The sequence below is a fragment of the Polypterus senegalus genome, chromosome 11, assembly GCF_016835505.1.
Source record: "Polypterus senegalus isolate Bchr_013 chromosome 11, ASM1683550v1, whole genome shotgun sequence".
Classification (NCBI taxonomy): Eukaryota; Metazoa; Chordata; class Cladistia; order Polypteriformes; family Polypteridae; genus Polypterus; species Polypterus senegalus.
The window spans coordinates 150,161,312-150,185,877 of record NC_053164.1 but is presented as its reverse complement, the minus strand read 5'-3'; the positions used below and the strand labels follow the sequence as shown (position 1 = coordinate 150,185,877).

Sequence of the window (24,566 nt, the reverse complement as noted above, 5' to 3'; positions counted from 1 at the left end):
AAAACCAGCCAAGAAGTTACAACCTTTCTTTAAGAATCCCAGAGAAGCCCTCATGTGTGCTGACATACTTGAGGATGCCAACGTCCATCTCAGTCAAGCCATGCTTCATCATGTCAGCAAAGCTCTCACTATCACTGTCCTCATCTTCTTCCTCCTCCCCTTCTTTTACCTCCACTGAGCCCTCCTCTGCAGTGCTTCCCCCATTTTCCCACTCCAATTTTACTCTCTTGGATCCAGCAAGTGTTCCATCCTCCTCCTCCTCCTCCTCCAATGCCCTCTTCTCTGCCATTCCAGAAAGGTATGGACTTGCTTGCTGCTCCATTATCATGTGCAAAGAAAAGGATCTCAAGGGTATGGCGTGCAGCTTTGACAACAGTGGTGCTGTCAGGCACCTAAATCCAATAAAAGGGGACACCCAAGTTGCAGACAAAATCCTGCAAAATACATCAACATAAAGATCATTAACAGCCAACATAATAAACCTGACACCTTAAAGGAATTCTTTTATAAAGTTTATAGCAATGTCCAAAAAAATGTTAATGTTTTACAAATTTTCTTACAAAACAGAGATAATCATCATCATCATCATCAGATGCCGCCGCGAGCTGCAGCCATTCCAGCAGCTCCGTGTATGACTTTATCTTTCTACATTTTTCTCTATTTCACTGATCACTCCTACCACTTTCTTTTATGTGGACTCATTCCCTGGACACTTTTTACTACTTGTGAATTTCCCCTTGGGATTAATAAAGTATCTATCTATCTAATACTCATATTAATCATGTAAAATAATCGACATATTAAATTTTCCAGTTGTATGCTCACATTGTGCAAAACATGTGCATTTTTTGCTGAAAAATTGTTACAGAAATACCTCCTGAAATTGAAATTGTCCACAGACAGGAAGCCTATTCAAGTGGGATCATGTTTTTGAAATGAAGACAGGTCTCTCAACCAGTGAATGAGGTGGGTGAGGCAGGTCCTCAGTTTAAAGGCGCAGTACCATCTGAATGAGCTTTGCGTTTATGGCCGACTATCATTAAAGAAATATTTAACAATATTTTAACAAAAAGCATGCATTTTACACATTACAAGCACACAACCGACAGACTCGACAATTGAATTATGCGATTCAAATAACACAAGATTTCTCATGGATGTTTTTGATATTGCTTGCCATTGTCAAGAATTGGGCACCAGAGGCTCCCATTCTGCCAGAAACATTGTTATTTCCATTCTGCATCAAAAGCATTAAAAAAATTCCCAGCAATCACTACAAACTGTATAGGGTAAGAAACAAAAAACTATTTTTGGGGGAAGTATTTGTTTAACAGAGAGAGAGAGAGAGAAGAAACATTCATCCCAGGCTCACAGACAGCAAACTTGAACAAACCCAAAACACAACAAGAATATTTGTGTTCAGTTAGCAGGTATCACACTCTGGGAACAATGCAGACTGCATTTGACACATATGTCCACTATGGAGCATTAAAGACTACAGCTGCCTTATGTGTCCTACATGTGTCTTCTGAGTGATTAATGCTTTGATGAATTTACAGTCTTAAATAAGAGAAACATTCTATTTGACTACAATTAGATTTATTTACTGATTCAAATTTATCGTAAGAGGCCACTTCAGCTTGTACATTTTGTATAGATTCCTCTTTTGTCCAACAGCCACGCTGTATGGCAAAAGAGATCCCCAATACAAGTTAGTAAAATGTTGGGGGAGATGCACACGCACAAGCCACACTCCTTGTTCACCAGCTAACTTCTCCTGCTGTTTGAGGAAAGTTAACCATAAAAGTCACTTAATTTAGAAATTAATACAAGAGGAATGGTATAGTGTAAGAATCACTCTGGAAACACAGAGTCAACAAATATGTACTCAGTCCTCGAAAACAACCTTCGAGCTGCATTATGTACACATTATTAATGATTCAGTAAGCTATAACTCTATGTTTAAGAACTTTGAACTACAGTGAATTGCATTCTACTATAGATCTACTTTTTGAATATCAGTCGTGAATATGAATATGAAATGTGGTAATGTGAAATGTGATAACTGACTTTGAAAAACTAACAAAAAATTTAAAACTCCAACTTAAGTCAATTAACTAAGTCTCTGAAACCAAATGAATGTTATGCCAAGCATACATTTTCTAACTTGTATATTTGTAACAATTATGTAATATTATAAAAAGGGAAACATAGTAAACAAGCAGCATTCCTAAATTGCTACTTAATATATATTAAGTAATAAAGTTATCCAGTAACTTATTGCCCATTAGTTACTCACTCAAAGACCTGACCAAATTTAATTGATAATCAGACTCGGTTGACGGAATACACCAAGACCTGATTGCAGCTTGCCGCACTGAACCTAAACCTCACCATATATTGACTCTTACAATCACACTAAAAGAGATGCCACAAGGTTCCTAGAAAAACTCAAAAGTTTTTCAAATAACAAACAACAGCTTCAATTATTGAATACCCAGGGCCAAACAAGAATCAAACTACTTTCTATGACGAAAAATAAAAAGAAGCAGACCACTATTTTCTTGCACATCCCTACCACCATCTCAATGTGTGCACCTTTTAGAAATATTTCTAGTAATCGGGAGATAAGAGTAAATAATCCCTTCTAAATTAAAAACTACATGATTTTTAAAGTAAACTTTTTATAATAATAATTAGTGCTGGACGATAGATAGATACTTTATTAATCCCTAGGGGAAATTCACATAACCCAGCAGCAGAATACTGATACAAAAAATCATATTAAAGAGTAATAAAAAATGCATGTAAAAACAGACAATAACTTTGAATAATGTTAGCGTTTACCCCCCCGGGTGGAACTGAAGAGTCGCATAGTATGGGGGAGGAACGATCTCCTCAGTCTGTCAGTGGAGCAGGACAGTGACAACAGTCTGTCACTGAAGCTACTCCTCTGCCTGGAGATGACACTGTTTAGTGGATGCAGTGGATTCTCCATGATTGACAGGAGCTTGCTTAGCGCCCGTCTCTCTGCCACAGATGTTAAATTGTCCAGCTTTATTCGTATAATACAGCCTGCCTTCCTAACAAGTTTGTCCAGGTGTGAGGCGTCCGTCATCTTTATGCTGCCTCCCCAGCACACCACCACGTAGAAGAGGGCACTCGCCACAACCGTCTGGTAGAACATCTTCAGCATCTTATTGCAGATGTTGAAGGACACCAACCTTCTAAGGAAGTATAGTCAGCTCTGACCTTTCTTACACAGAGCATCAGTATTAGCAGTCCAGTCCAATTTATCATCCAGCTGCACTCCCAAGTATTTATAAGTCTGCACCCTCTGCACACAGTCACCTCTGATGATCACGGGGTCCATGAGGGGCCTGGGCCTCCTAAAATCCACTACCAGTTTCTTGGTCTTGCTGGTGTTCAGGTGTAAGTGGTTTGAGTCACACCATTTAACAAAGTCTTTATATCAAAAAAGATATAGAAAACCATTTTTTATTTTTGTTATGATATGGAATTTTCTTATACCGCAACACCGGTTTAAATAGCCTAAACAATGTTTGAAACGTGGCACAGCGGGAGACTCTTTAAGGGGGGACTTTTTTCACCGCTACACTGCTAAACATGCTTGCAATGGAGTACACGCATTAGTGGAGGTATTGAGTGATGAAAATGGACAGAGAACATTCAGAAACTGAAGCTGATGACACAGAAGAACTTTTGCCAAAAAAAGAAGCCGTGTCTGTTATCTGGAGATACTTTTGTTTTAAAAGGTCGGATGTGGACAAAACAACAACTTACTGCAAATGCTGTCAAGCTAAAGTTGTCACCGGAGGTGGCAACATGAGCAATTTGCTGCACCACCTTAGCCACAACCATGCTTTGGAGTACCAGTGCTTTAAACACAGGCTTCACACAGCCGTAGGTATGTAATAGTTATTAAAATAATAAACTATTTTAAGTAATGGTAGTAAAAACATACCAGACTAATAAGAAATGTACAATGAATGTGTGTATAATCAATTTTCTGTTATCTCTATTATCAGTCAGTACAGGTAGTCCCTTACTTACAATGGTTCAACTTAGATTTTTTGAAGTTACGATGTCGTAAGCGAGACGATAATTTATATAAAGTTGTGTAAAATATACATTTTCAAGTTGGCGCAGGAAGCGAACGTTTCTGTGGGCCGAACGATCCGAGCGATGCAGTACAATACGTTGCCAGAAACTCCCACGTCGTGAGATGTCTCAGTCTAGCTTGCAATCAATAGAGATTGGTGATCTTGTTGTTACAGCACTTTTCAATCCGCTTTTGCTAGAAGGAAAGTTAACTTTGTTGATTTGACCTCGATTCCCTGCGTGTGCATGAGTAGCGAATGACAAACAGCTTCTAAAATGGCATGTGGAGAGACACCGAAGTGAATGCTCAAAGCAAAATAATCCGTGGATGACTTTTTTCGTATTATCGCTGAATCGGATTCTGATTTGTCGGACTCCGATATTGATGCAAGTGATCTGGAGGTCGAAAACGAAAGTGAGGTACCGGCATCAGTTGATTGTGGTGCTGAATATGTTCCTGTAGCTGATGCACCATGGCAACGTTCGCCTGGGATGACTGACACTTATGATGACACGAGGTACAAACCATATTGCGTCTCACTGCAACGGTCACCCCTGCACACCTGTCCCACAAAGACAGCCAGCCCATCATGCAATTTGCCTTAATGATGGTTCAGTTTGTAAAGATGTCATTACCAAGTTGCACTTGTTTTACTTTATTTTATTTTTATTTGGTGAATACTGTGTAATGTACCTGGGCTTGAAGCCTTGAAGTAATAGTATTATTACTGGAAGTTGCACTATTATTTATTTTATTGTTATTATTTATTAGTTTAAATATTATGCAGTTTAATGATGTTAAAGTTGTTCAAAAACCCTAAATCCAAAAAGAACTGTTTCATTTATGTCAGGTAGAATGCCCAGAGGGGACTGGGCAGTCTAATGGTCTGGAATCCCTACAGATTTTATTTTTTTCTCCAGCCGTCTGGAGATTTTTTTTTGTTTTTTCTGTCCCCCCTGGCCATTGGACCTTACTCTTATTCTATGTTAATTAATATTGACTTATTTTGTTTTTTTATTGTGTCTTTTATTTTTCTATTCTTTATTATGTAAAGCACTTTGAGCTACTGTTTGTATGAAAATGTGCTATATAAATAAAAGTTGTTGTTGTTTAAAAAGTCACTTTAACATGTCACTGGAGTGAGATTATTAACATTAAAGTGTAGTTGGTTTACAAAAAATATGCACTATTTATTCCTTTTCTAAGACATGTTCAGTGCAATCAACTTTTGACAAGCACCTCTGGATATTTTACTAAGTCTAAATGCCTCTTGTCAAATAACTATTGTTTGCAAAATTTGTTCAATAAAAAGGTTCTATATTTTGACTGTCATGCAATGTGATTCCTTCTCTTCATTAGTGCCAACCTCCCTTGAAAACTATCACTTTATGGGGCCATGCAAACCTGTATTAATACTTGTGTGCACATTAAAATGTTTTTTGTACAATTCTCATGACAGTGGAATAGGTTATTCTTAGCCAGTCTACTGCAGTAATTGCAGTGGAAAATGTGGTTAACATCCACTCATGCATGGGGAAAAAAATACCGTTGAATACTGTGAAACTGATATAATTTTGAAAAATACCGTGATATAGAATTTTGGTCATACCATCCAGCACTAATAATAATGATAAATAATAAAAATAATGTGTAGGCACTGCATAGTAAACATAACAAAGTTTGCGCTTGTCCTAAGGAGATGAACTATATATGGCTATCATATTGCACTCTAATTTAATAAGGCATAGAAGAGCTCATAACAAAAAACAAAAGAAAGAAAGCCTGGACTCCAAATGTGTAATACTGAAAACCATAACCCATTATTAAAAATGGGTAACAGATAAAGATTACTTGATACAATATTTATATGCATTTTGGTATCTTCAGAAAAATACTTTGGCTAGATAAAAAGTCATATTTATTTCCGTCAATTTATGGTGGCTGGCAAAACACCAACAACTATGAAAGATCCACAAAAAAAAAAATCTGGCAGAGCAAGTTCAGGATTATATTTCAAAAGTGAAAGTAAACAGTAAGCATTATGTTTCTCAGTATGAGCTGCTCGTTTTCATGTGAATGCAGACCATTAAATCTGAACTCCTAATTTAAGAGACACATAAAAATTGACAAGACTATAAATATTACTATATACAGCATGTACTGCTAATAACATTATATTCTAAAGGAAGGGACCTCATTTATAAAGCTTGAGTACACACCAAAAGAGGATTGAAATGTTTAGATGCATAAACATCACATGGAAGCTTGCTTATACTTACAGCAACTCTGACCCATGTGTATGCAAAATTTGAAGAAACTGGGAAATGATAATACCCTTGATCAAGTAGGGAAATGCAGCCAGATTAGCTAACTGACAATTCACGCATATAGTAATTTATATCACCAAGTCATTATTATAATGTGACAAACATTGTAAACCTCAAAAGTGTTCAAAATTGATGCACAGAGTCTATTTTATTTCTCTTTCAAGATGGCCAATTCTGTGTATTTGCACTTAAGATTTATTTTGTTTTTTTGTCAATTTATATAGCCTACCTGTTGTCACTTCTCAGGGAACTGGCCAGCAGGTCGGGAATATCTTAGCCAAGCATCACTTCATCATGCCTTCTGTACTAGAAGCCAGTACCAGATTGAAGAGGCAGTACCTCCAGATTTTGTATGGTATGGGTATATGTGTGTATATATATATATATATATATATATATATATATATTATAAAAAATATACACACAGCTGGGGGGCTGATCACACACCTAGAGGATACAGACGCTCCTGAAAATGCTGACAGACTACCTTCACATTGCCCCCTTGCGCGATATGCTTCCCACACGGTACTCCGCATTTCTCTCTGTCTCTCTCTCTCTCTGTACAGATGGATGCCGAAAAGTTATTTGAAATTGCTCAGAATGTCCAGATTCCTCACGATCCAGAGGATGATCCGGTTCCTCTTTTTCCTGATAATTCTAAGGAAGTGATGATGAAGATGGGACATCCAATGACCCAGAAATGTTTCTTTTAGCTTTAGAGCATGTGGCGACTTTGTTGGGATGGGAAAAACGAAACTGGGCCGTTATCATCACCCCTTTTTTGTCTGGGGATGCCTTACTTGCTTTACAGAATGTGCCTCACGATAAGCTCAGCGATTATGATTTCCTGAAGCTGTAGGTTGTTTTACGTAAGACTACAACCTATTTTGGCTATGATTGGAGACTGAACATAGATGGTCCCATCAGTGCGCAGATACAAGATTTGATTCATAAAGTACATTGCTGGTTTGAGGGAGATGAGATGGAACGTGTTGTGGAAATTGTTGTCATGAATATATTACTGGCCAGGATACCTGCAGTTCTCCGAGATGAGTTTCTTGGTCAGAATGTTGAGTCATTGATGATTTTGGCCAAATGCTTGGAGGGTTCTCAGACTGCTTGGAGAAAAATCGGTGGATTTGCTGCCCCCTATGCCATTTTACAACCTACAAGAGATTGCCCAGGATATGCTCATCGCTTTGACGGAGGTTAAAACATCACCGGGATGCAGGAACTAACAATCGGATGTCGTCAGGAAGGCCTCCGGGGGATCCACCTGTTGATGTGGTGCCCATATCTTGGGAGACAGGAGGAGGCGTAAGTGGAAGAAGTTCGAAACCACCAGGACTCTTCCTACAGATGGCTGGCCATCTAAACTGAGCGATCGGGGGAGAAGGGCTTTAGTCAGGGAGGTGACCAAGAACCCGATGGTCACTCTGTCAGAGCTCCAGAGGTCCTCTGTGGAGAGAGGAGAACCTTCCAGAAAGACAACCATCACTGCAGCAATCCACCAATCAGGCCTGTATGGTAGAGTGGCCAGACAGAAGCCACTCCTTAGTAAAAGGTACATGACAGCCTGCCTGGAGTTTGCCAAAAGGCACCTGAAGGACTCTCAGACCTTGAGAAACAAAATTCTCTGGTCTGATGAGACAAAGATTGAACTGTTTGGTGTGAATGGCAGGCGTCACGTTTGGAGGAAACCAGGCACCGCTCATCACCAGGCCAATACCATCCCTACTGTGAAGCATGGTGGTGGCAGTATCAAGCTGTGGGGATGTTTTTCAGCGGCAGGAACTGGGAGACTAGTCAGGATAAAGGGAAAGATATATATATATATATATATATATATATAAATATATATATATGTATAAGGCATATAGAATGAAGGTGCTTTTGTTAACCACAAATTGTTACATTATATTAATGCACAATTCATCTGTAATGCCAAGATGAAAATGACAAACATCATATCTCTGTAGCCTGGGCAAACCCTTGATTCATTTACTTTGAGGCAAGCTAGTTTTGGCAGAAGTGACAATACTATATGAGGTAGCTGGCATGTTAGTAATGTAATTAGCTGAACCCTGTTTTTATGTTCTATATCAATCATTGTATCAGCAATCATGTGCTTACATGTGCCAGATGATTGCGGATAGCCACTCAGATCAAGGCACCTTACACCTTTCCAAGACCACCGAAATGGAAAGGAGAGGCACTATATAATACCATACATGATCTTGCACACAGGCTTGAATGCAGGTGTCAGGGTCTCAATGTGTCAGAAGCGATGCTGCTCTACTAGTCAGTGAATATCTGCAGTATTGTTATTGTATATGTTTGAGGTGGATTACCATCAAGGCACATTCACAAATGCTGACTTATAAAGGTAAGTTGTGTATAAATGTCTACGGTATATGCCAGATTTTATACATCTGATTTTGTTTAGTGTATGCATTTTCCTTTTTTGTGATATACACATATTTTTACAATCAAATCCACACAATGTTTTATTAAAAATGAGGCCCCAGGAAATGACCAGAGATTATTTTGACAACATCAGGCAGAATTCAACCCTACTCATGAACACAGTAATATTTGGATGGGTTAAAATTACAAGATAAGTTTGTATTTTTTAAGTTACTTCTTCACAATTGTGGTATGTATTAATTTGTTACATGAAATCATATTCTAAAGTGAGCATATTTCGTAAATTTAAAGATAACAACTAGACCACTATTATGTTTTACAATGGAGCTTTTAGGTACCGAGTTCCCATTTTGGAAAAAAAAATCCAATTACATCCACTTTGAAGTAACAAAGGCTGAAGTTTAAGAAAATGTGTCTTCTGTGTTTCTAAGGTATGCTTGTGACAACAAAAGTAAACTGGAAAAAATCTTTATCACAGATTGATACTATTTTCCCAAGTTAGGGATACATTTTTTGCTCTCCTCTGCTCGCAGTACCTATATTTCTCCTTATTATTACCCTCTTTAACCTCCTATTCTTCAGCGGTTAAATTCTGCAATGGCCTGTAATAACACACAGAAGCACTCTCGAATCATATGATTATTTTTTCCTAAATAGTGCCCAATGTTTACTCATTAAATTCTGTGTTGCTATTTTACATAGCCTATACAACGAGACTCCTGCCTAGTGAAAAGCACACATAAGAGTTTAATTTTACTTTGTACAAAAAACAGTAACTGTGAACTGAAGTGGTTAAACTACATAGATTTTTTAATAAAAGCCTCAGATTTATAAAAGAGCCATGTCAACTGCATGTTGCACTTTCTCTGGAGTGTTGTGTGACTGCGTTAAAAAAAAAACAACAGAAAATGAGTAAGACAGAGTCTGCAAAAGAACAGATTGAAGCACCACAAACCAATTATCACATTTTTTTTAATGCACGATGATTCTCTCGTGCTGAGGATATAATAACAAAAGAGCCGAGGATAATGTTTTTGAGTGAGTAAACTCACAGGCATTCACTGATATTATATCAAACAACCCATTAACACACAGGGAGAATATGCAAACTCTATGTAGTAGAACCTAGCGGTACAAACCAGGAATGACAGGTCTGTATTACCACTCTGCCTATACTTAAACATCTGTACTAAACTTACACCTGATTAGAAGTAGGTGAATTGCCAATGCTATTTAGCCTTAATGTACAAGTGTGTTTGCCCTCTGATGAACTGGTGCCCTGTCCAAAGATTGTTCATGCCTTGCTCCAGATGCTTACTTGGACAGGCTCTACCTGCCTAGTGACCCTGCATTGGGTTAGTGGTTTCGGAAGATGGATGGATGTATGCCAATAATGTCTGTTCACTTCTTGTCATTTAACTGGATGATATGCATGCGCTCAATATTCTCCCTCAACAAAACACATGCAAGCATCATCAATAAAGTCTCAGCTGGCAAGAATATCTTTTTGAAATATCAAAATAACCTTCCATATAGTGAAAAAATATAAGTGTATAAGTGTGACTTTTTTCAGTTATTAATCTCTAGTTGTCTACAAAACACAGACAACAATTCACTTCTGGGAATCATCATTTAAAATTATATACACCAGGACTGTGAAGAAATAACCTATCCTTTAAAAATAAAATTGCTTTTTGGAAGTTGATTAATCAGCCTGACCAAAACAGGTAATCTGTGAATTACTAATAATGAGAAGGTGCCAAACCTGGTTAAATGGTGGTGACACGATTGGAATAATCATACAAAATCTATAATGTTTCACATACAGTGGCATGCAAACGTTTGGGCATGCTTGCTTAAAATGTCTATTACTTTGAATAGTTAAGTGAACAGATGATGATCCGAGCACCAAAAGGCATAAAGTTAAAAATAACTAACTTCTTTAATTATTTTAAGCAAGATTACATTTTTATTTCCATCGTTCACAGGTACAAAATATCAAAAAATGAAAAGTGCCTGAAGCAAACATTTGGGTACCTGACATAGTCAGCACTTAGTAACAACCCCTTTTGGCAAGTATCACAGCTTGTAAATGCTTTTTGTAGCCAGCTAAGAGTCTTTCAGTTCTTACTTGGGGTGTTTTTGCCCATTTGTCCTTGCAAAAGACTTCTAATTATTCAAGATTCTTAGGTCATCGTGAATACACTGCTCTTTTGAGATCTAGCCACAGATATTCAATGATATTTAGGTCAGGGGCCTGTGAGGGCCATAGCAAACCCATCAGCTTTTGCCTCTTGAGGTATTTCACTGTTTCTGAGGTGTGTTTTGGATCATTATCTTGTTATGAGACCCATTCTCTTTTTATTTTCAAGTTCATTTACAGATGATGTGATGTTTGCTTCCAGAATTTGCTAGTACTTATTTGAATCCATTCTTCCCTCTACTTATGACATGTTCCCTATGCCACAGGCTGAATTATAAGCCCCAGAATGATCGATCCACTCCCATGCTTAATAGTTGGAGTGGTGTTCTTTTCCTGGAATTCGGCATCCTTTTTTATCCAAACATACCTTTGCATGTTGTGGCCAAAAAGTTCTACTTTAACTTCATCAGTCCAAAGGACTTGTTTCTAAAATGCATTAGGCTTGTTTAGATGTTCACTTGCAAATTTCAGGCACTGAATTTTGTGGCTAGGATGCAGGAAATGTTTTTTTTTTCTGCTGACTCTACCATGAAGGTCATATTTGTTCAGGTATCGCTGCACAGTAGTACAGTGCACCACTACTCCCGAGTTTCCTTAAGGTCTTTTGCAATCAAATGGGAATTTTTATTTGCCTTTATAGCAATCTAACAAGCAGATCTTACAGTAAGTTTTGGTCTTCAAGACACCAACTTAACCTCCACCATTCCTGTCAACTGCCATTTTGTAATCACATTACAATCTGAAGAAATAGGAACCTGATATCTTCCTGTAACTTTCTCCAGCTTTGTGAGCATCAATAATTTTATTTTTCACAGTGCCTATGCAGCTGCTTAGAGGAGCTCATGGCTGCTGGTTGTTGGGACAATGTTTGAGGATTCAGAGAATTTATACAGCTTTGCAACTGCCTCCTGGGGTTCCCTAACAATGACTGTGAACAAGCCAAAGCCCTAAGGAGCTAGTTAAGGTCTGTAACCTTGGTAAAAGTGATCTGAGACCTCAATTAACTTGGAGTGCCCAAATACTTGCATGGTGCTCCTTTCCATTTTTCACTGTACAATTGTACAAAACAAACACAATACACTAATCTTAAATAAAATGCTTTAACTTTGTCTTTTGGTGATTAGTTCATCTTTTGCTCACGTAACTATTCACAGTAAGATACATTATAAGCAAGGGTGCCCAAACCTTTGCATGCCACTATAATTAATTGTAGAGAGTTAGCTCTCAGATGCTAAAATACATGCTTATATACGTTTAACAATTCCAAATGTATAACATGTCTCAGACATAAATAACAGCACTGAGTTGGCAAGTGTGATGAACTATTTAACAATAAAAAAATGAATGAGGGAAAATGGCTAACAACCATGAAGCATTTAATATTAAACTTGCTTAAGAACAGAAAGTCAAAAAAGAGACACTTTTATTCCAGAATATAGCACTGAGGGAAAAGGACAAAAAATATCTGACAAATTACATATAATGTTAATAGTAATTTATAGTAAAACCGTCACTATCTTAAGCATGCATTTTGCACATTTTGAGCACACAAATGGATATTGCACATGTGGATTATGTAACACAAGTTTGTTATTAATTTTTTTTTTGTTCTATTGTTCACCAGTGGTCACTATTGGGTCTCACTGTAACTGAAACTTTGTTATGCGCTTTTTCTATGAAAACATAGGACAAAAATTTCTTCTAGGTCACCACTGCAAACCACACAGAGTAAATAACAAATATTTTTGGGAGGAGTATTTGTTTAAGACAGAACTTTATGTTGGTAAAGTACCTCAAATATATTGCAAGGCTTGCACTAATCAGCAATCAACCAAGCATCATGTCTGCATTTGGTGACAGTTAATCTGATAATAGTTGATGAATGGCTTAATTTAGGTAACAAACAGGGTAGCGACTGTTAGCTAAAATGTTGTTAGCAAAACATCACTAAATCAGCGGTTTTCAAAGTGCAGATCGCTGACCACCTGTGGTCCATAAGATGACAGCCATCTTTTCAGAGCAAATTTATTTAAAAAAAATCATACAGATACACTGCCATTCAAAAGTTTAGGGTCACTTAGACATTTTCATGTTATTATGGATCACTGGCAGAAATGTGGAACATTAAATGGGAAATCAAGTAACACTGGGTTATAACTTTGTTATATTTTGCCAACACTTTTAGCAAAAATAAATGTGATAACCATGACATGAAATTACATGAACAAATGACCATTGACCATGGTTATTGTTGAGTGATCCTCAGTCTGTTACACCATGACTACCACTAACTTACATTAAAATGTATCTCTTGACTGGAGGAATATATTGTTTATTTCTTATTTGACAACTTTTGATAAAAATAAAGGAAAATTAATCAACAATATACAGGGCTTACTTTGTAACTGAATTGCTTATGTTTTGACAAATTTATTTTGTAATAAAAAAAGCAGCTGAACCTATAAACTGCTTTGTAATTTTTCTTCTATCGAATCAACTAATAAAGTAAAATGCGATTTTGTATTTTTAGAAAATGCCCAATGGACTTTGGTTAGTGAAGGCAAAAATAACACCTAAAAAATGTTTCTACTCCTGCCTTGAGATAAAGAAATGTAATCTTATTTTTTTTGTATTTTGCTCACTTTGCCTGCTAAGTTATAACTGTTATTTTACAAAATTACAGAAGTAAATCACCAAATATATACACAAGAAATTAATAACACAAATTTACACAATTTTTCCCTCAAGTAATGTACAGAAGGGGCAACTATGACATCATAGAATATCTATAGATAGCACTACACCTAGAAATATTGACATATACAAGGGAAATGTCTCTGTTGGTCGACAATAAGTTTCTCGGGAGACATTGTGCTGCATAAAATAATCTGCAGTTTCACAGTTAGAAAAGAAGTATTTGAACATCATTTGTATTTTAGGAACACCTGACATATTTTCAAAAACAGGCAAAGAAGAATACTGATTACCTTCTATTTTAGTCCAATAAATGTACAGTATATTTTCCTGTAAATAAACACATTTTACTCTTGCAATGAGCACTATAATTTTAATTTGTTATTAAAATTTCAGTCATTATCATTTAAAAAAACATTTTTTTCAGTTATACAATTTTCACCATATTTACTCTGTTAAAAACTATTTTATCTGCTGAATGAAAAATATTTTTAACATTTTTACGCTATTGTTATAGAGTGAAAATTTGTCATTTTGGGACTGCAGGCACAATAAGAGCATTTGACATACAGTATACCAGCTGAATTAAGTTTGTTTTTGGCAGGTCTTGTACAGCAGGGGTGTTAATCCTAATTTTACTGACGGTCACACTTTATATACAGGTACACAACATAAAGTGTAATATATAAACAAACAGCTACCTCAACATTTTCTTTACAAACAAGACACAAAGGTACCTATCTGATCATTACAATTTTATATTCTGCCTCACTTTTATCACAAAACTGCCTTTTCTCCTGCTTTTCCTTTCTTGGATTTTGCAGCAGGTCAGAAGAGCTACCAGTAGACACAGGATGAAAATTAGCATTCCGTGAAAAAATACATCAGCACACAAAGTCGAGTGAGAGCAGCAGTCCAGAAAGAGAAGAAAATTTGTAGCTATAGCAAAGTTTGTCCATCTACACCTGCGTTAACATGGGTCAGAGTGGAAGGCTCTTGACAAAATAAAAAAACAGGTGTAAATACTCTGGTGATGAATCACACAGACAACATACAGAGTATGCCCATACAGATGGAAATGTGGACTGCACACTCTTCTCGGAAATGAATAACCATCTCCATAGTCTTACTGATGTTGTGAGAGAGGTTGTTAACCTGATAACACCTCACAGAAGCGTAATCTCTTAAAGATCAAAATGGAGGAGGTATTTTTATTCATAATAATGCGCTGAGGTTTACCTGGCATCTCTGCATCTTCTGAAACAATTTGGATGGAATCACAATGATAAATACCAAGCTGTAGACTACAAAAAATAGTCAAAATTATTAAACTTGCGTACACACAAAAAGAGTCTTGAACTTTATAAAAGAAAACTTAATGGGAGAACTCGAGTATATTTATGGTAGATCTGATCCATCCGTACACCAGAGAAACTGGGATAAATGACACTCTTGATTAAGTAGGTAAATACAGCCTAAACAGCTAAATGACAACTGATGCAAATAATAATTCATATCACTGAGTCATTATTATAATGTGCTTTTGACATTTAATTTGATTTTTTGATTTGATATATTTTGTTAATTCACAAGGGGAAATTATCTTTTTGCATGGCTTTTGGGCATCAGAGCACTGGGTCAGCCGTTGTACAGCACACCTGGAGCAATTTTCAAGTTAAATGCCTTGCTCAAGGGCCCAACAGAGTAGGATCCCTCCACTCAGTAATGGGATTTGAAACATCAACCTTATAGATACCAGCACAGATCCTTAGCCACAGAGGACCACAACAGACATATTAAATCTTAAAAGTGACTAATATGATGTATAGACTGTATATTAGTTATACAGCCTGGGGACTCTGCAAGCGGTGGCTGAAGGGCGGCGATTTCCCTGCTTGCGCAGTGTAGTGTCCCTCGGGCGGCTCCTGCCGGCAAGCGGTGACCCGTGGTCCATAGTCACCAGGGCCACAGCTATCGCTCACGTGCAGGACGGAGGCTTGATGGGGCAGTTTGCTGCCCGTCCACCACGCCGCCACAGCTACTGCTCCTGACTGGACACAGGCTGGATGGAGCGGAGGGGGGCGTTTCACTACCAGCCCACCACACACGGCTGCCCCATTAATTCTCAGTGGGCCGCTAGTAATGCTGCAAGTGGTGACCTGGTTGTGGCTGAACAGAGGCCATTGAGGGTGAATGGGGTGGCGGGGGGTAGCATTGTATTGTGCCTCGGGAGGCTGCCAGTTGAATGGGGGCAGTGGTGGGTGATTCACTACCTGCCTTTGGCCACACCATGTTCATTCTCGGTGGGAGGACGCTGCAGGCAGCATACTGTAGTGGAGGTGATTGTGTGGTGGGCGGGTGGTGAACCGGCCCTCGCTGCCTCCATTCATTCTCAATAGCAAGCCTACTTGTACTGTTATGCACATAGCAGGAAGTTTTCTCTTGTCAGTACATTAGACATGTTGACGACAGGTGCCTTCCTGCTGTGATAGCATGTACAGTGCTGTGCAGAAGAGCTCATCTTAACCTTTTGTCTTCACCCTTCAAGAATGTCTCTGAAACACAAATATGATGCAAGTGCTGGTGATACAGCAAAGGAGAGAAAAACCATCACCATTGAAAATAAAGTAGAAATAATGAAAAGCATTTATTAAAATAATGTACCTGTTCCGACTTACATACAAATTCAACTTAAGCACAAACCTACAGTCCATATCTCGTACGTAACCTGGGGACTGCCTGTATTAGTATATTTGCACTCAAGAACTGTTTTTTTCCTCAGTTTATATTGTCTACTTGTTGTCATTTCCCAGGCAAATGCATGACAGGTTTGGAATATCTCTGTCTTCGTATAGTATGGGTTAGAGGTGGGGAAAAAAATCGATTTCTTTCCACACAATTCTGAGTTATGGTAATTATCAGATTGCCAGGCTGATTAAATAAATCAATATTTAAATGAAAAAAATGCTGACATTCCAATAACTATATGCAACCTCGCATAAACCATAATATGCGATTTATTACTATAGACAGTTAAATAAACATGAGTTGCGTGCAACCAGGCTTTTGCTGTTGCCATGATAACAGTTTACTGATGGAGTTATTGCAATTAGAATGCATAGTGCATTTAGTTATGCTGCTGCAAAAATGTCCATACATGGTTGCTGCACACAGACACATTGTGCTGTCAAAACATTATGCCCAGAATAAAGTGCAAAACAAGAACATGTCTAATCAAGATTGTTGTCAGAGTTATGCGATACCATTGCAATTTAAATCTAAAGCCTAGACTCATTTTAGATTTCACAAAATAAATGGAGAATGTGAGAGGACTACAGCTATATGCAAAAGTTGCCACTGTAACGTAAAACTACTAATATACACAAGCATCTCACTCAACACCACTAGGAGAACCACTCTAATGGCTTTAAGCCCCCAGGTTTGCCAAGTAAGTAGCAAACTCTGAACTACTTCTTCTTTTGGCTGCTCCTGTTAGGGGTTGCCACAGTGGACCATCTTTTCCATATATTCCTGTCCTCTGCATCTTGTTCAGTTACACCTATCACCTGCATGTCCTCTCTTACCACATCCATAAACCTTCTCTTAGGCCTCTCTTTTCCTCTTGCCTGGCACCTTGATCCTTAGCATCCTTTTTCCCAATATAACAAGCATCTCACCTCTGCACATGTCCAAACCAATGCAATCTTATCTCTCTGACTTTGTCTCCTAGCCGTCCAACCTGAGCTGACCCTCTAATGTACTCATTCCTAATCCTCTCCATTCTCACCATACCCAATGCAAACCTAAGCATCTTTAAATCTGCCACTTCCAGTTCTGTGTCCTGTTTTTTGGTCAGTTCCACCATCTCCAACCTATATAACATAGCTGGTCTCATTACCATCTTGTAGACCTTCCCTTTCACTCTTGCTGATACCCGTCTGTCACAAATCACTCCTGACACTCTTCTCCACCCATTCCACCCAACCGGCACTCTTTTTCACCTCTCTTCCACAATCTACGTTATTCTGTACTATTGATCCCAAGTATTTAATCTCATCCACCTTCACCAACTCTACTCCCTGCATCCTCACCATTCCACTGACCTTGCTCTCATTCACACACATGTATTCTCTCTTGGTCCTACAGATTTTCATTCCTCTCCTCTCTAAAACATATCTCCACCTCTCCAGGGTCTCCTCAACCTGCTCCCAACTCTCGCTATAGATCACAATGTCATCGGCAAACATCATAGTCCACGGGGACTCCTGTCTAATCTAGTCTGTCAACCTGCCCATCACCACTGCAAATAAGAAAGGGCTCAGAGCAGATCCATGATGTAATCCCACCTCCATGTTGAATGCATCTGTCACTCCTACCACAGACCTCACCACTGTCACAATTCCCTCGTGCATATCCTGTACAACTCTTACATACTTCTCTGCCACTCCCAACTTCCTCATACAATACCACAGCTCCCCTCGAGGCACCCTGTCATATGCTTTCTCCAGGTCCACAACGACACAATGCAACTCCTTCTGGCCTTCTCTATACTTCACCATCAATACCCTCAGAGCAAACATCGCATCTGTGGTGCTCTTCCACAACATTTAAATAAATTCCCCAGCTGTTGTGATAATGCACAACAGACTAATGCACATTTTATTTGCAAGAACCTTCATTCATACACTGAAGTTGAGAATGTAGGAACATGATTCCACAATATGATTCATACTCTCAAGCCAAGGTACATTGCTCCATCGTAATGCTTTTTTCCTCAGATGCAGTGGTTCTGGAAATAACAATGATTATTCACTGCACGTTAAGCATTCATAGTTTTCATTCTCTTTTTGTGTACATTTATCATTCGTTTGCTCAGAGGTTGATGTGCTTGCTGCTTGCTGCTTCCTGAGCAGCTCTTCTTTTCTCCACCCTAGCGGCCCGCTGCTTCTCTTCTTTTGTCTGCATGTTTTAGCGTTGCAATTACTTAGTACATTTTTCTTAATTTTTCACTTTAATCATTCTTGAGGCAGATTGTGGCACTAAAGATATGAAGAGGTAGGGGAAGTGACTGAGAAGGTGGTAGGGAATGAGAACGATGCACGTACGCATGCGCTGCATGGCCGCCCTGCTGCGCGCTGCAGAGGGTTAATTCTACAATAAAATAAAAATAAAGAGTGTAATAAAAATCATCATCTTGAAAGCGGATAGTAGACATCATGTAGTATAGGTGTACCAAATTTCAGGTCACTAGGTGAAACAGTTTGCGAGCTACAGGCAGGTGATTTAAAATCCTGGACAGACAAATGAACAGCCACGGTAGCGTATTATATAAGAAGATATAACTGGAGAATGGTGCTTACCTTCTTATGTCCTACAAACCTTAGTTGTGCAAACTAAGTCATTCCGGGGCTAAAAAGGCTGAGCTACTTCGTAATGTTACTGAGGAATAGGAAATTAAAGAGAAAGAGCCAGTGTTAATCACCAACAATGCGCCAGATATGGTTGTTGCAGCACAGGTGGTCAGTTTTTCATGTTATAAATGCTATGTGCACACGTTAAAATTGGCGGCTCAGCGTGCACTTAAGACTATCAGCTGTTATGCAGTTCCTTGGAAGAGTAATAAATGTTACTGGATTTTTTCACAGAAGAAAAAAAATCTATGTGTCAACCCAGTGGAAGAGTGCACGTGATATGGCACTATCAGAGTGAAATTTCTTAATTCCATACATTTATACTGTTATGGATACAGTTATGAAGTTGACTTGTTGGCCCAATAAAAAAAACTTTAATTTTAAACATGTTTTTAATTGTGTTTCTCATAATGACTTGAAAATATCAAGTTGGGGAGAAATTACTTTCAATAAAAATAAAAAAAAATCAGCCATAATTCAATACATTGAATTGCAATACATTGACAATCACAATACTTTAAAAATTGAATTGGCAGTTGGAAATCCCTGCAATATCAAATCAAGAGGTCTCTTCCAATTTCCATCCCTAGTTGTGTGAACATACATAAAATATAACGTGTTCGCCAACATAAAATTGTGTTGCAACTCTGCCTGGTTTTCCTAATGTAACTGAAGCACTTTACTGCACTCATACTGTAATAAGGGTAACTAGTGAGAATGACGCTGCTGTTGTTAAGTGTAAGCAGTGAAATTCTATTAATGCACAAGTCACCAATGATGCCAAGATGAGACTGACAAATTTTTTTTAGGGAAAGTAGCTTTGACAGATGTGATGATACTGTATGTGGTGACTGGCTGAATAACAATGATCATGTCATTACATGTGCCAAGTAATTGTGGCTACTTACTCAGACGCTGGCACCTCACACCCTTCGCCAACCATGATAACAGTAGCACAATTGTCAGTTCAGAAGAGATATTTCTTAACTTTCACTTCACAAAGACAAATCAGTTCTGCTGTTTTCCACCACCTAGTAGGTCTAGCACTGCACTTTATGCACCATGTTTCAGATTCTGCTTTGAAACGGGAAGTAGCACAGAGTGGTAAATCTGTGGATGCAGGAAAGAATAGTATGCATCTTTGTATGCAGAGAAGGAGTGGTCCAACGTGTCATTGCAACGTATTGGACTGGAGACATGCTGCTGGAATTGGGAGTAAACATACCTGAAGATTGCTTTGTTAAAATTCCTGGAGAATGGCAGTAATACAAAGTCCTTCGGGATGGATGTTTCATAGCTGGTGATGATGCTATGAAGGTCATTCAATGCACTGTTTGTATTTCCTCATGGTGATATGTAATCAGCAGTTACATAAACAGCAGAAAACTCCCTGGGCAGGAAGCATGAATGACACTAGATCAACAAATAATATTTCCAGTGTGTATCTCTGTGAAACTGCTACTACACCTGTGAACCAGTTGTTTATACGAAAACACACTCCACCTCTTCTTTTCTTCCTGGATAATTGTGTCCAATCAGTGAAGTGGATGGAAAAGCGCACTAACTGAACTACATTGTCCGGCATGCTGGCAGTCAGCGATGTGTCTGTAAAGTTGAAAGCACGGTCATTCCTCAGACCCCTGTGAAACTTAAGCCTTCCTCTGAGATTATATAGTTCATTGGTTTACGAACTGGATGCCACCATGATACAAAACTCTGTGTCTGTATCTGTGTGGTTTGGGAGGGTTACTCTCATCACAAGGCTAACATTCTTTAAAAAAAAAAAATTCTGATTTTGAACAGATTGTTTTAAATTATGTTACAATTTGTTAAAAAGAAAATAACTGTTGTTACAAACTTTGCCGCAATTCTCATCTAGTGTGGTACACAAGCAGCTGTCAGAAGATAAGCAAGGAATCAAGAAAAAAGGGGTAGTGGGCCTTAAACAACAAAATGGTAGAAAACATTTCAATTCCTGGAGACGGTACACCCAGATTACTCCCAATTTAGCAGCATTATGTTTACGTTAGCGGGGGTCATGACCAGGTAGTACAACGTTTTGGTAGGCCTTAGCTAAAAAAATTGGGATCCCCTAAACTAACCTGTCTTACTACTCTATTTGTTTAACTGCTACAATTTACAGATCACGGAACCCTAATATCTAAATTAACAACAAGAAATTACCCTTAAATTATATTGTTTTATTATTAGGAAAAACAATGAAGTAACAGAAGTGGAATCAAGTTCTACAGGTACATCTTAACTTGCAACTTCTACAGATATTGTGAAAGATGTTAACTCTAACCAGCAAGCTTTCACATCTTCTTTGACACCCAATAGAAAAGACAAAGTAAATTTAAGATTCTATAATACGGAATACTTAAAACCTGATTTTATTATATTGGTGGGTTGAAATGAAATTGACAGGTCTCAGTGAATAATCTGTAATGATGTTTTTGTCAATGAGAGTTTAAAAATCTTAAAATTAAAAAAACATTTGAAAAAACTGCTTATGTCAAATATGAGTCACAAGGTGATTTTGTGGAGGACTTCCTATGTTTTTTTAAATTTGATGTTGCATACCCAATTAAAAACAAAAGATACAAACAGGCTCAATGCTGAACCAGATACAGTATACATGTATCCCTTGTCTCCTTGTGTTCCCACATAGAATCATCTACTTACGAACATGCAAGCACATCCACATTAAATGAAAACCTCTATTCAAATGTATACTGCTTACTGTGCGTTTTTGCTAATTTCAGAATTTATTGCTAAAATGTTTCATGTTTCTATTTCTACTTTTTCCTAATGTTAATAAATTGATATTTCTTCATAAAAATGGTTATATGCAATTAAATAATCACCATGCATAACAATGATGTAGCATTGATCAATAATGAATTACCATAATTTACACAAAGTTTTTATTTTTAAGTTTCCACATATGTACTGGGTCACAATACAAAATGTAGTTCCTTGAGTTGTTTGCAGTCAAAAATGTTTAAAAAAAAACTTGGATTAAAACAAAGCAAGCTTTAAAACAACTAAATGATTTGCAAAATAGTTGTAAGTGGTAGCCCTAAACTGCAAGCTAATATATATATATATATATATATGTGTATATATATATATATGTGTATATATATGTATATATATATATATATCTATATATATGTGTGTATATATATATATATATATATATATATATGTATATATATATATATATATATATATATATATATATATGTATATATATATATATATATATATGTGTATATATATATATATATATATATGTATATATATATATATATATATATATATATATATATATATATGTATATATATATATATATATATATATATATATATATATATATATATATATATATATATATATATATATATATATATATATATATATATATATATATATATATATATATATATATATATATGTATATATATATATATATATATATATATATATATATATATATATATATATATATATATATATATATATATATATATATATATATATATATATATATAACCCGATCTACATACTCGAATAATGGATACTTTATTCGCCACCAATGATTGTTTTGGTAAAGCCATACTCAGTGTATTCATTAGATGAACGGTAAAAAAGTAAGAGCGAGGGGAGGATGACTTATTGAGGCATGCAGGCTGTAGTGCGCGTCAACACTATCTGAATTGCGCGATCACATTTGAAAAAATATATCTTTTCAAGTTCTATTTAGACCATATGTGTCAAACTCAAGGGAGATCATTTTATATACTGTATTATTGTTATTAAAGCCCGGGTATATGAAGCGCTGGTAACACAATAAACTACAGATCCCATAATGCAGCGCTTCAGCTGCCTTGCCGAACACTTACCGCGTTAATCAAGTGTAGCTTATGATGCTGCAAGTTATTGCGAAGCTAGCTCTCACGATGCTGAAGAGAAAAGTTGATTCTGAAAATAGAGCCTTTAAAAACCGATGGGAGGCTGAGTATATGTTTACTGAACCCGTGTGTCTCATTTGTGGAGCTAATGTGGCTGTAATTACAGAATTTAATCTAAGACGGCACTATGAGACAAAACATCAGGTTAACCTGAATGCAATGCAGAAGATACAGAAAGCAGCATAATTAAATAAGAATCTGACACTTCAGTGGACGTTTTAACCCGTGCACAATCACAAAGTGATTTCAAATGAAGCTGCTTTTATGGGAGACACAAATGCACCAGTGCACCTTGCCCCACTTTCCCTGTTGCCAAGTAATGTTAAACCAAGTCGTCACTACGGTGTTCCCAAATACGCACTTTGCTGATAAACTGAGCGCACTGCGCGCTGAGTTTGCACGGCGCTTTGGTGACTTTGAAGAACAAAAAAAGTCAGTCTACATGCGGCTCGAACCTTGTGCATGTTTGGTAGCACATATCTGTGTGAGAAGCTCTTCTCAGTGATAAAGACTAACAAAACAGCACACAGGAGTTGCCTCACTGATGAGCACCTGCAGTCCATCCCGAGAATCTCCACAACACAGAACCTCACACCAAACAGAAACGAACCGGTGGCCAAAAAAAGATGCCAGGCGTCCAGCTCTAAAATGACATATGAGCAAAGACAACTGAATGATTTGATTTGTTATTGCTGAAAGGAACACATTTTATTTATATTTCCAGGTTTTGTTATGCAGCATGTTCATATTTGAATTTGTATAATTTTGACAGGATATATTTTTATGGAGAGCAAAATATTATATAAGTTGTTTAAGGTTTGAGTTGATTTATTCACGAATAATATTCCTGTCTGTTTTTACCATTCCTACCAAAGATATTTCTGTCGACTAAATAAAAATTCCTTCTATCTAAAATTTAAATAGAACTTGAACAAATACGATAGTTCATAATATCCACGCAGACTTGCACATAAGAGCGGGAGTTATCCGTTTTAACAAGCAGCGTATTGCACTGATACGAAATAGCTGTGCGTGTATATATGTAGATATGTATGTATATGTATATATATGTTTATAAATGTGTGTGTTTATGTATATATATATGTATTTGTGTGTATATATGTGTGTGTATATGTATGTATGTGTGTGTGTGTGTGTGTGTGTGTGTAAATATATATATATATATATATATATATATATATATATATATATATATATGACAAGAACACTCATCACTCACAACAGTGACAAAACAATTACATTGACAATCATGTTACGTTATTTTCAAAATGTTTCCTTTTCTTTTTCATTGCTTCTTTAACACACTACTTCTCCGCTGCGAAACGCGGGTATTTTGCTAGTACATCTATAACGCAAGTAAATGTTAGTTTTAACATCTTGCC

At 37.1% G+C, this 24,566-nt stretch overlaps 1 protein-coding gene across 5 annotated transcripts in view; it reads right to left on the bottom strand.

The window, feature by feature from the left end:
* pus7 (pseudouridine synthase 7) overlaps window positions 1-24,566 on the bottom strand; it is an 83,853-nt gene that overhangs the window by 37,030 nt on the left and 22,257 nt on the right. For all 5 annotated transcript variants that reach the window (XM_039769881.1, XM_039769877.1, XM_039769878.1 and 2 more), the window contains exon 2: window positions 24-434. In XM_039769881.1, coding sequence (XP_039625815.1) covers window positions 24-328 — 305 coding nt within the window. In that variant the 5' untranslated portion in view covers window positions 329-434. The remainder of the gene's footprint in view (window positions 1-23; window positions 435-24,566) is intronic.